Raw genomic sequence first — 12,010 nt, forward strand, 5'->3', positions numbered from 1 at the left:
TCAAATTGTGGCCAATGGACCAGTGACAATCCACAAAATAGTTGACAGCAGGTTTACAGAAACTGAGAATAAACATTTTTTAAATGTCTCTTTCTTACAGTGAAATTCCAATTAATAAATGTGAAGGAAAGAGGGAATTTTTTTAAAAAACACCATTAGGCGAATGCCACAGTATTTAGTGATGCATCAGTGTGTGCTAAAATTGGTGAGTAAAGGTACAATGCAAACCAGAATATTTGCATAGACTCAGAGTGTCTCACCTCAAGATACTTATTAATTACAATGGGAATAACAGTAACTTTACAGTGAGAAATATGGGAAACACCACTTTAATGAGTTTACATTGCCAGTTCTTAGATGTGTCAGTATGATGTAACTCCTGAAAGGACGCACTGGGAAAAATGAGTGAAGAAGACCACATCGTTTCTATGGTATTCTTACCAAAATGTATCACCTCAATTGAATTGTGAGAAAACATCAGATAACTGAAATTGAGAGACATTCTACAAAGTTACCGGCCTGGACTCCTCATACATGTCAAGATCATGAAAGGTATGAAATCTTGAAATACCGAGGACTGAATTTCACAGATTGAAAGATACTAAAAAGGCATGACAACTAGATGCAGTGTGGAATCTCTGATGAATTCTGGAGCAGAAAAAGGACATTGTTTAGAAATAGGCAAAATTTAAATAAGGTCTGCATATTGGTTAATAGTAATGTATTAATGTTCATTTCCTGGTTGACATCTGGGAAAACTGGATGAGAGATATACCAGAACACTATTATTTTTGCAAATTTTTGGAAAGTGTAAGCCTATTTCAAAATTTAAAGTATGTCTTTTTTAAAAAAAATAATAACAGATTGGTGGGAAAAAGCTATTTTTTCTATCACAAATAGACTGAGAAGCTCCATGCTAGAGTATTGGGTAAGCAGCAGATAACTGAGGGTCGAAAGGTTATAAAATTAGATTAAAGATTTGATGGATAGAAGAGATATGATTTTTGGTTTGTTCCAATGTATAAAATTGCTACATTTCAAAAATGAAATGTGCTAAGTATGAAAAATATGGAACAGTATCATCCCATTATTACAAATGACTTATTGAAGAGATTTTACATTTCTTAAGTAACACATTGAATATCGCCATGAAAAAGACTTGATGATAATTTGAGGATGTGATCGAAAAAACATTTTTTTCTAAATGATCTCTAATATTTTGTACACATATTACCTTATCTTGTGAGTGAAGAAGGTAAAGGACATCAGCATACTTAAATCCTTCATTTTCTTGTAATACATTCTGCAACTCATCATTCCTTAGGACAAGGCATGCCAAGGAAAATGCCACTTCAACCTAAATATGTGGTTTTCAGAAATTAACATTTTTCACTTATGCTTTATCAAAAGACATTTTATCATACAAATTTATAGTTAATATATTAATTCAAAGATACTACGAAATCTATTGATTCCAGTTCTCTCACTAGTATTTAGAGAGTGGTATCTACAACTTTTGGTGGAATGTCCCTTATCATTTCGAACAGCTGGGAAAATTTCTTCCTCTCTGTGCTGGCATGACCATGGAAATTCCATTTGAGGGCATAGGTGTATCCCTTCTATATCTAAATATTTTTTAAAATTTCCTGGCATGGGCTAAAAAGCTGTTTTGAGTTGCTTGTTAGCTCCCTACCTTTGAGTTGTAAGCCTTTAATGGAATGCCTATAAGTTTAAGCAAAGTACTGAGGAGGAGTACTAAGGAATACTTCTCTATATCTGCAGTCATTTATTGCACATTCTGATGTAAGTGAACAGAATTTATTACTAGGGTTCAAAGTTAAGTTTTTTAAGTGCTTACACTATGCATTTCTATGAAAAATATTATGAATTTGAAAGGCATGAATATTGCAAAAGTATTTTATTTACTACAGAATTTCATTCGAGGAAAAGTATTTGTGTTCTGTTTCAACAAGTTTAAGAATTCATTTTAAATATATACTGAAATATATATGGATGCAATCATGAAATGCACATTTTAAAATAAAAATGTATTTTTACATAGCATTTTCCATAGTCTTATAAAATTTATTTATACTTTGAAAGTCAGTGTAGTTTTTACTATAATTCAAGTCAAAAAACCTGGCAGCATATGCCTCTTTCTTTTTTCCCCCTCATTCAAGTTCTGTAGTAAAATCTATTTTATAGCAAGAAAAGCCACAAAACTTATAGTATCTTTTCTGATAACAAACACATTCCTTAAAATAAATAATGCTATGTTTGCTTATATATTTTCCACTTTGGTTCTTTCTATTTTCTCATTTCCAGTGGAGCCCATACCAAATTTTGAAGAGAAAATGTATTTTTTTTTGTTTTTATCATTTTTGTGCTTGGCCTCAATTTCCAAAGCTTGAGTAAAAGGGACTAAGTAGAGGTCAATGTCATTTTATTAAAGGCATTCTACCAGAAGCAAAAGGAAGAGTGAATGACTCTTGAACAACTCTTAGTAATTCTTGGGAATGTTTACCCTTGAGAAGACTTGCTGCCAGCTAAAACAGACTATTGGGTAGAAGGTAGGGATGTTTTAATGGTGTAGCAATGGCAGGATTTGTTTATATTTGGAAAATTTTGCTACAATCACACATCCCCCACCCAATTTTTAGCAACCAATATATGAAGAAGTAGGGAATAAATTCTGTGAGTAATCAAACATCTGAGGAATAAAACTTGTTCGATGAGTAAGGATATCAGACTTATATTTTGAAGAAATATTTTAATAAAATTTACTATCTTTATAGCAACTTTTTAGTTTAAAACTTCTAGAATTTTATTTAAAAGTCAAATATTTTTATTGAGCTTATGAACTTTTTATAAAGATACAAATTATTCTTAAAAACTCATTTATGTTAATTTTTACCATATCCAGAAAAAAATCCTAAAACCTTATACATACCTTAATGCTGGGAGAAGGGTGATTTCTCAGTAGTTGAATAAGTACTGGAAAAGCATTTTCATCTACAATAAATTGTTGACTAATGGGATTGCTTGTATGGGCAACACCTGCAAGGATCCACATATCAATAAGAAACTTTTCTCCATCTTGGAAATGGCCAAGTCAAGCATAGTTTGATATACTTGATTGATAAAGTGTCCTAACATAATACGATTAGTAAACTCTTTCCACCACATTGGAGCCTGTGGAGGTAAGTGGGGTTGTTGCTTCTGAACTGCACAGGCCTGTTTGGGCAGGGCTTCCACAATGACAAACATGTCTGGAAGGCTGTGGTCCACAAATGAATGGGGTCTCTGGAACCAGAGGAATCACACAGCTCTTCTTAAAACTGAAGGTGTTTATGCTTGAGGTGAAACTGAATTCCATTTAGGCAAGAGATGTGTTGATGTACTAAGTAAAGAACAGCACAGTGACTTTTGTTGGCAAACTGAGCAAAACTGGAGTAGTCTGGGGGAAGGTAACTCATTCTCATGGAAATGGTGGCATGGTTCATGCCAAGTTCCAAAGCAACCTCTTGCTAAGGCCAATGGACATGGAATCTGTGTAATGTTGTGCCCCTCAGGGATTTAAACTTTTTGGAAAGTAAACAAATATAGGAGGGTTTGTTCTCTTATAAAAATGTGATTAGTAAATTACCAAAAGAAATGCTATATCTACACTAATTTATCTCAATTGTTTTCAAAAGGCAAAGTTCAATGGAACATTTACTATTAAAAGTGTACATAGTTTTCCACTGAGCGACACCAACCTAAAAGTGTACATAGTTTTCTAATAGTCACAAAACAAATTAGAAATGCTAGACTATCAAACAATAATAATATAATAGCTGTCATCTATTGAAGAATTATGTGCAAAGTACTGAAGCTTATGATGCTATTTGGATTCCCTAAATACACACACTAAAAGATAATCTTACTATCTTCTTTTTTAACCTACTACTTTAAATTGTAGGCCTGATCTCAGTGGAGAAACTTAAAAAATCTCTTTTAGTGGATCTAACAGAATTTTAATTCTGTTCTTTTGCCATAAATGTCACAACACATATAAAGAAGGCTTATAAACTTAAATATAAAAGCAAGATTGGACCTTTCCATAAACAAGAAAGAGAAACCATCTACTTATTGTTCTTGGGAGCTTTGATGGAATTGGGGGAAATAGAAGAACAAAGAACACATTTATGTCCTTGTGCCATACTCGCTCACTGGCTGCCTAGAGATATATACAAACACTTATTTTGTGAACATTCTTCATTCAACTGACAGGTATTGAATGCCCAATATATTAGGCACTGAGATAGGAATTAGGGCTAGAAATAGGAATTAGAATATCTGCCCTCAAGGTGTTTATATTCTATAGGGGCAGCAACAATTTAAGTACATGATTTCAATACTGTGTAATAAGAGCTTTAATAGAGGTACAGAAAAGTACAGTTGGAGCACAGAAGAGGGATTGCTCACTTCAGAGTAGGTGGGAAAGGGATAGGAAAGGGGATTTCAAAGGGTAAAGATACAACAGATGGGTCTCAAAATACAAATACTTTTCATAATTGTTATGATAATAATAATGGTGTTGTTATAAGAAGAATATACCCAATTCTTTGACCGAAACTTCAAATGGTAATAATGTGATGAAACTCCATTAAATTGGAGAAAGAACCACGACAAGCAATGGCTGAATAGTTCTCAGAGCTCACACAGGGCGAAGGATGGTTTGTGTTCCTACTGGCCAGAGTCTAGATACCTCATAATACAAGGGGGCTATATACCAGGGATCAAGTTCAAAGAAAAGTATCATCTTAATACTGGGGTTAAGTTAGTTCCAGAGTAAAGGTTGCTCTAGACTTGTCCTAACAAACCTTAAAAGCTAGCTGCAAAAGGATCAAACAGATCCCAGACGCCAGAATGGAGCCTGACTTAAAGGGAGACAGTAAGAGTCAGCATCTATCAATTTAAACTCACAATGTCCAGCATTCAATCCGAATTTATTACTCAAGATTTTAAAATGAGATACCTAACATAAAATTGATCAAATATATGCAAAAATTGTATGTTGTAAGTTATAAAGCATTGCTGAGAGATATAAAAAGACCTAAATAAATGGAGAGATTCACCATGCTTACATATTGGAAGACTTGATATTGTTGGGATGTCTGTTCTCCCCAAATTTATTTATAGATTACATGTAATTCCAATCAAATAACAGAAGATCTTTTTCAGAAATTGAAAGATTAATTTTTTTAATTGTATGGAAATACAAAGGACCTGAGATCCCCAAAAGAACTTTGAAAAAGGTTTAGGGACTTAATACTACCCACTCTCAAGATTTACTGTGAACCTCTAGTAATTGTGATGGTAAGTAAAGCATAAAGATACACAAATGGATAAGTAGACAGAATGGAGTCCAGAAAGAGACCCACAAATACTTAGTCAACTGATTTTTGACACAGGTGCCTAAAATATATGGAGGAAATATAATCTTTCCAATAAATAGTACTAAAGTGGATAGTAAAATATCACAAGAACAATAACAAGGTGGGGTGGAAACAGGGGAAGGAGGTAGGGAGGGCTGGAGTGGTGGGGAGGGGTTGGGTGGAATGGCAGATAACTGTGCTTGAACAACAATAAAAAAATTTTAAAAAACTGATCATACATCAAAATATACAGGGAGACAGAAAACCTTTCTGATTTTGGATTTGGCAGAGGTTCTTGAAGAGGCACAAAACCTATAAACTAAAACTTTTTAAAATCGATAAATAATCAAAATAAAAACTCTTGCTCTTCAAAAGACCTTGTAACAAATCTGGAAAGATACACTATAAACTGGAACAAAATAAGATAATACAATAAAAATGGGCAAAATATTTTAACAGACACATTGATAGAGAAGATACACAAATGACAAGCACATGAAAAGATGCTCTAAATCATCGGTCTATAGGAAAATGCAAGTTAAAACTACATCAAGATTTGCTACACACTCATGCTAGAATGGCTAAGATTAACATGCTAAGTGTTGACAAGGAAGTGAGGCTGCTGGAACTATTATACACTGCTGGTAGGAATGCCAAGTGGTAACACTACTTTGAAAAACTCTGGCAGTGTCTTTAGAAGTCAAACACATCTACCATGTGACCCAGAAATCCTACCTTTAGGTATTTGCCCCAGAGAAATGGAAACATGTCTACTCAAAGACTTATACATAAATGCTCATAACAATTTTATTTACAATATGGAGAAACAAAACAATCTAAATATCCATTAATGAGTGCATTAATAAACAAATACTAGTATATTGATATGTACACAGCCATGGTTTTCCAGAGAAACAGAACCAATAGGATACATATGAACATATGTATGTATGTATCTCATAAGGCATGAAATTAACCATCACATCATATAATGGAATATTACTCAGCATGAAAAAGAAGTGAACTATTGACACGCACAATGATATGGATGAATAAGAAAATAATTATGCTGAGTGAAGAAAGTAAAAAGAGTACATCTGATTCATTCCATTTACAAAATTCTAGAAAATGCAAATTAAACTACAGTAATAGAAAACAGATCAGTGGTTATCTGGAGATGGGATTGCAAAGATGGAGGGATCACAGAGGGACACAATGAAACCTTTTGGGGTGATGATTATATTCATGTACTTGATTGCAATGGTGTCACAGCTGAATACATGTCAAAACTCATCAAATTGAGCATTTAAATCATATATTTTCTTTTATTCTATTATCTATTTTAAATATTTTATTGTATGTCAATTATATTTCAATAAAACTTAGAAGAACCCACACCTAAAAAATTCTAGACATGCAAAGGAACAGGAAAATAATCCATAATTAGGAAAAAATTAAGCAATAGAAAGAGACCCAGAAATGACAGAGATACTGGAACTATATACAGGGATGATAAAACAGCTATTTTATATTTTTAATTTCTTTTAAAAATATCTTATTTATTTATTTTTAGAGAGAGGGGATGGGAAAGAGAAAGTGGGAGAGAAGCATTAATGTGTGGTTGCCTCTCATGTGTGCCCGGCTGGGAACTGGCCTGCAACCCAGGCTTGTGCCCTGACTGGGAATCAAACTGGTGGTGACCCTTTGGTTCACAGGATTGTGATCAATCCACTGAGCTACACCAGCCAGGGCTCATAATTAGGAAAAAAATTAAACAATAGAAAGAGACCCAGAAATGACAGAGATACTGGAACTAGATACAGGGGTGATAAAACAGCTATTATATATATATTATATATATAAATATATATATATATTTTAAAAGATTTTATCTATTTATCTTTAGAGAGGAAGGGAAGGAGAGAAACATCAATGTACGGTTGCCTCTCGTGAGTCCCCTACTGGCAACTGGCCCATAACACAAACATGTGCCCTAACTGGGAATCGAACTGCAATCGTGTGGTTTGCAGGCCCATGCTCAATCCACTGAGCTACACCAGCCAGGGCAGCTATTTTGTATTTTTTAATTTTAAAATTTCATTTATATTTTATTAAATTATTGGGTTGACTTTGGTTCATATGGTCATATAGGTTTCTGGTGTACATTTCTATGATACATTATCTGTATATTACACTGTGTGCCAACCACCCAAATCCAGATCATCTTCTACCACTGTATATGTGATCCCCTTTACTGCCCTTCCGCCCCCACCCCTTTCTGTCTGGCTGGTAACCTACATGGTAACCACCATGCTGTTGTGTATCTGTGTCTATGAGTTATTTTATATCCTACATAAAGTGGCTACTTTAAATATGCTGCATTTGTCCATGAATTTGATGAGAGATAAAAAGGGGTGTGTGTGTGCATGTATGTGTGTGACCAGTCTAAGCTGTTAAGTTTGAAAACAAGCTATTTCTTTTGTACTTCTACTGGAGGACCCTTTGTCTAGGAAAATGGGGACAGCAAAACTGATACAAAAATCTGAATTATACCACTCTTACTCATTAAGGTCTTGGAGAAATAAAAAATGATATCTATACATTTAATTTAATTTAATTAAGAACTCAACCATATTTAATATGGTTGAGGGCTTGAAGAGTGGGGATAGAGGGGTATGGGAAGTATCTTGATAATTTAAAAATTGGGAATAAATTTACAAACCAATACACATTGATCCCACTGCTCTGATGACACTCAGAAGTGTGCCTTCAGCAAGTTTACTAATCCTTAGTAAGCGAATCAATGGTGCAATTCCATTCCCTTCACATATTTGATTTTGATGCATCCTGCTGTCCTTACTTAGAGCTATGACTGCTTCACCTCCTGGTTTAAAAAAAAAAGCAAAAAACATGTCTGATTTCCAGTATTCCACATTGCATAGATCTATACATTGAAAATAACTTACCAACATACTGCATTTTAGCTGATGGCGACAGAAGCATATTTATTATAAAGTTGTATCCAATTTGTTCTGCCATATACTTTTGTTGTTTCAGTGTTTGTCCTGCCAAGGCCCAAAGTGCTACAGCTCCTTGTTCCTTAACATCTATTTGAAATGCCTATTTTAAAACATATTTCATTTATTTAATGAGCATTTATTAATACTGTAGGCATATCTGTTTTGTAAGATGTTTATTCTACAATAGGTTTTAGTTTTATTTTTGCTGAACTGAATTCAGTATCAAATACTTTGTCTAAGAAAAGGGACAAGTCATCATAAAATGCCTACCTTGAGAAGTTTTAAGAGATATTTACTTAATGAATTTTCCAGAAAAGCTTTCTGTATAGAAGAGTTGTAACTTGCCAGTGATTCCACAGCCATTGCACCCTTCACTTGGACGCTAAGATGTTTTCCTTTAAAAAGAGCCACCAGGGGTGGAATGGCTCCTTCCAGAGCCATAGCATTCTGAACATCCTTATTGTCACGTGCAACCTCGGCTATTGTGGCAGAAGATGCAGCCTTCAACAAATCTTCAAATGAATTCAAGAACCAGTTAATTAAATGTAAGAATATAAAAGCACAGCATATCTTCAGTTTCTCATTTTATAAAATAAAACTGTCTACATTCTCATCACCCAAACACAAACATTTTATTTACACCCATCTACTATTTTTATGAATATATATATATATATAATTTTAGATAGTGTTAAAGACATGTTTAATGCAGTTGAACTTAGAAATACAATGTCTGCATTTTAATTTATCAATATAACATTTCCCTATTCTGTATAATCATCAGTGTCTTTGAAATATTCCATGAATAGATATGTCACATTTTCTTAGTAACTCAGAATTTATTTTTAAGTTACAGTTTACATTCAGTATTATTTTGTATTGTTTTCAAGTGTACAGCAAAATGGGTAGACAATCATATACTTTACAAAGTGGGCCTCTGATATTTCAAGTACACACCTGGTACCATACTAGTTATTGCAATATTATTGACTGTATTCCTTATGCTTTACATCCCCAGGACTATGTTGTGACTACCAACCTGTACTTCTCACCTACTTCACCTTTCTCACCCAGCCCTCCAAACTCCCTCCCCTCCGGAAACCATCAGTCTGATTTCTGTACCTATTAAGTCTGCTTCTATTTTGTTTGTTCATTTATTTTGCTGTTTAGATTCCACATATAAGTGAAATCATAAGGTAACTTATTTAATTTATCATAATACCCTCTAGGTCCATCCATGCTGTCACAAATGGTAAGATTTTATTTTTTATGGCCAAGTGATGTTCCGTTGCATTTTTTAATGCACTCTTCTATTGTTGGGTACTTAGGTTGTTTCCATATCTTGGCTATCGTAAATAGCAGTGCAGTGAATATACAGGTATATATATTCTTTCCAATTAGTGTGTTGGGTTTCTTTGGATATATACCGCAAAAGTGGAATTGCTGGGTCGTAAGGCAGTTCAATTTTTAATTTTTTGAGGAAATTGCATAGTTTTCCACAGTGGCTGCCCCAGTCTGCATTCCCAACAGCAGCGTACAAGGGTTCCCTTATCACCACATCCTCGCCAACACATCTTTGTTAATTTATTGATGACAGACATTCTGAAAGGTGTGAGGTGACATCTCATTGTGGTTTTACTTTGCATTTCTCTCATGGTTTATGACTTTGAGCACCTTTTCATGTCTATTGGTCATCTGTATGTCCTCTTTGGAGGTAAGTATATTCAGGTCCTCTACCCATTTTCTAATTGGATGTTTGGTTTTTCTGCTGTTGAGTTGTATTAGTTCTTTATAACTTTTGCATATTAACCCCGACAAGATATGTCATTGGTGAATGTATTCTCCCACTCAGTAGGTTGTGTTTTCATTTTGTTAATGGTTTCCTTTGCTGTGCAAAACCTTTTTAGTTTGGTACCATTTCATTTGTTTATTTTTTCTTTTATTTCCCTTGCCTGAGGAGATATATTAGAAAAATATTGCTAAGAGAAATGTCTAAGATTTTACTGCCTATGTTCTCTTCGAGGAGTGTTGTGGTTTCAAGTCCAACATTTAAGTTTTTAATCCATCTTGAATTTGTTCTTATATGTGGTGTAAGAAGGTCTAGTTTCATTTTTTGCATGTATCTGACCAATATTTCCAACACTACTTATTTAATAACTGCATTTACTGCATTATATATTCTTGATTCCTTTGTTATATATTAATTGACCATAAAGGCATGGGTTTATTTCTGGCTCTCTATTCTGTTCTATTGATCTATATGTGTTTTTATGCCAGTATTGTGCTGGTTTGGTTACCCTAGCCTGGTATAGTTACTATACCCCGGTATAGTTTGATATCAGGTGCTATGATACCTCTGATGTTTTTCTTCTTTCTCCAGATTGCTGCGGTTACTCTGGGTCTTTTGTGGTTCCGTATAAATTTTTGGATTATTTGTTCTGATTCTATGAAGAACACCATTGGTATTTTGACAGAAATTCCATTAAATCTATAGATTGCTTTAGGTAGTACTGACATTTTAATTAGGTTAATTCTTCCTGCCCATGAGCACAGTGTATGATAACATTTATGTGTATCTCCTTCAGTTTCTCTCACCAGTGTCTTGTAATTCTCCAAGTATAGATGTTTTACATCTTTGGTTAAATTTATTCTGAGGTTTTTTTTTTGTTTTTTTTTAGAATTTTCATCAAGGGAAGGGTGTGAGGGTGTAGTACAACAGTTCTTAAAAGTCTACGGTTGAACCAGAGCCTCATACACCCATTTATTACTTCTTTTTTAAAAAATTTATTTAATTAATTTTCAAGTACAGTTTTCTGTCTATTACTCCCATCCCATCCCACCGCCCCGTGCTCCCTTCTCCCTCCCATTTCCACCCTTCTTAGTTGTTGTCCATGTATCCTTTATTTTTGTTCCTCTAAATCCCTCCCCTATTTCCCCTGAAATTCCCTCCCCTCTCCCCTCTGGTCACTGTTCCCCTGTTCTCTGTCTTTGGTTATATTTTGCTTGCTTGTTTGTTTTGTTGTTTAGCTTCCTGTTAAAGGTGAGATCATATGGTATTTTTGATGCAATTGTAAACAGGATTGTTTTCTTGGTTTCCCCCTATGATAGTTCATTATTGGTATTTTAAAATGCAACCAATTTCTAAATATGTACTTCGTATCATTCAGAATTGAATGTACTGTACTGTACTGAATTACTGCATTCATTAGTCAGTTCTAGTAGTTTTTTGGTAAAATTTTAGGGTTCTCTGTATACATTACCATGTCTTCTGCAAATAAAGACAGTTTACTTCTTCCTTTCCAATCTGAATGCCTTTCATTTATTTATTTATTTATTTATTTATTTATTTATTTATTTGTCCCATTGCTGTGGCTAGGACTTCCAGTACTATGTTGAATAAGAGAGGTGAAAGAAGACATCCCTGTCTTGTTCCTGATTTTAAGGGAAACACTTGCAGTTTTTCCTTGTTGAAGATAATGCTAGCCATGGATTTGTCATACTATGCAGCGGAAAGAAAGAAGGAGTTCCTCCTTTTACAATAGCATGGATGGTACTGGAGAATAATTTGCT

The 12,010-nt window shown here is 34.1% G+C and overlaps 1 protein-coding gene across 1 annotated transcript in view; it reads right to left on the bottom strand.

Moving 5' to 3' along the window:
* ANKAR (ankyrin and armadillo repeat containing) overlaps positions 1-12,010 on the bottom strand; it is a 62,439-nt gene that overhangs the window by 13,901 nt on the left and 36,528 nt on the right. Inside the window, exons 14-18 of the mRNA XM_037043774.1 lie at positions 8,711-8,952; positions 8,387-8,540; positions 8,143-8,304; positions 2,951-3,057; positions 1,235-1,357 (exon numbers count right to left, since the gene is read on the bottom strand). Coding sequence (XP_036899669.1) covers positions 1,235-1,357; positions 2,951-3,057; positions 8,143-8,304; positions 8,387-8,540; positions 8,711-8,952 — 788 coding nt within the window. The remainder of the gene's footprint in view (positions 1-1,234; positions 1,358-2,950; positions 3,058-8,142; positions 8,305-8,386; positions 8,541-8,710; positions 8,953-12,010) is intronic.

The sequence above is a fragment of the Sturnira hondurensis genome, unplaced genomic scaffold, assembly GCF_014824575.4.
Source record: "Sturnira hondurensis isolate 20B ecotype Veracruz unplaced genomic scaffold, ASM1482457v3 Scaffold0004136, whole genome shotgun sequence".
In the NCBI taxonomy this organism is placed as follows: Eukaryota; Metazoa; Chordata; class Mammalia; order Chiroptera; family Phyllostomidae; genus Sturnira; species Sturnira hondurensis.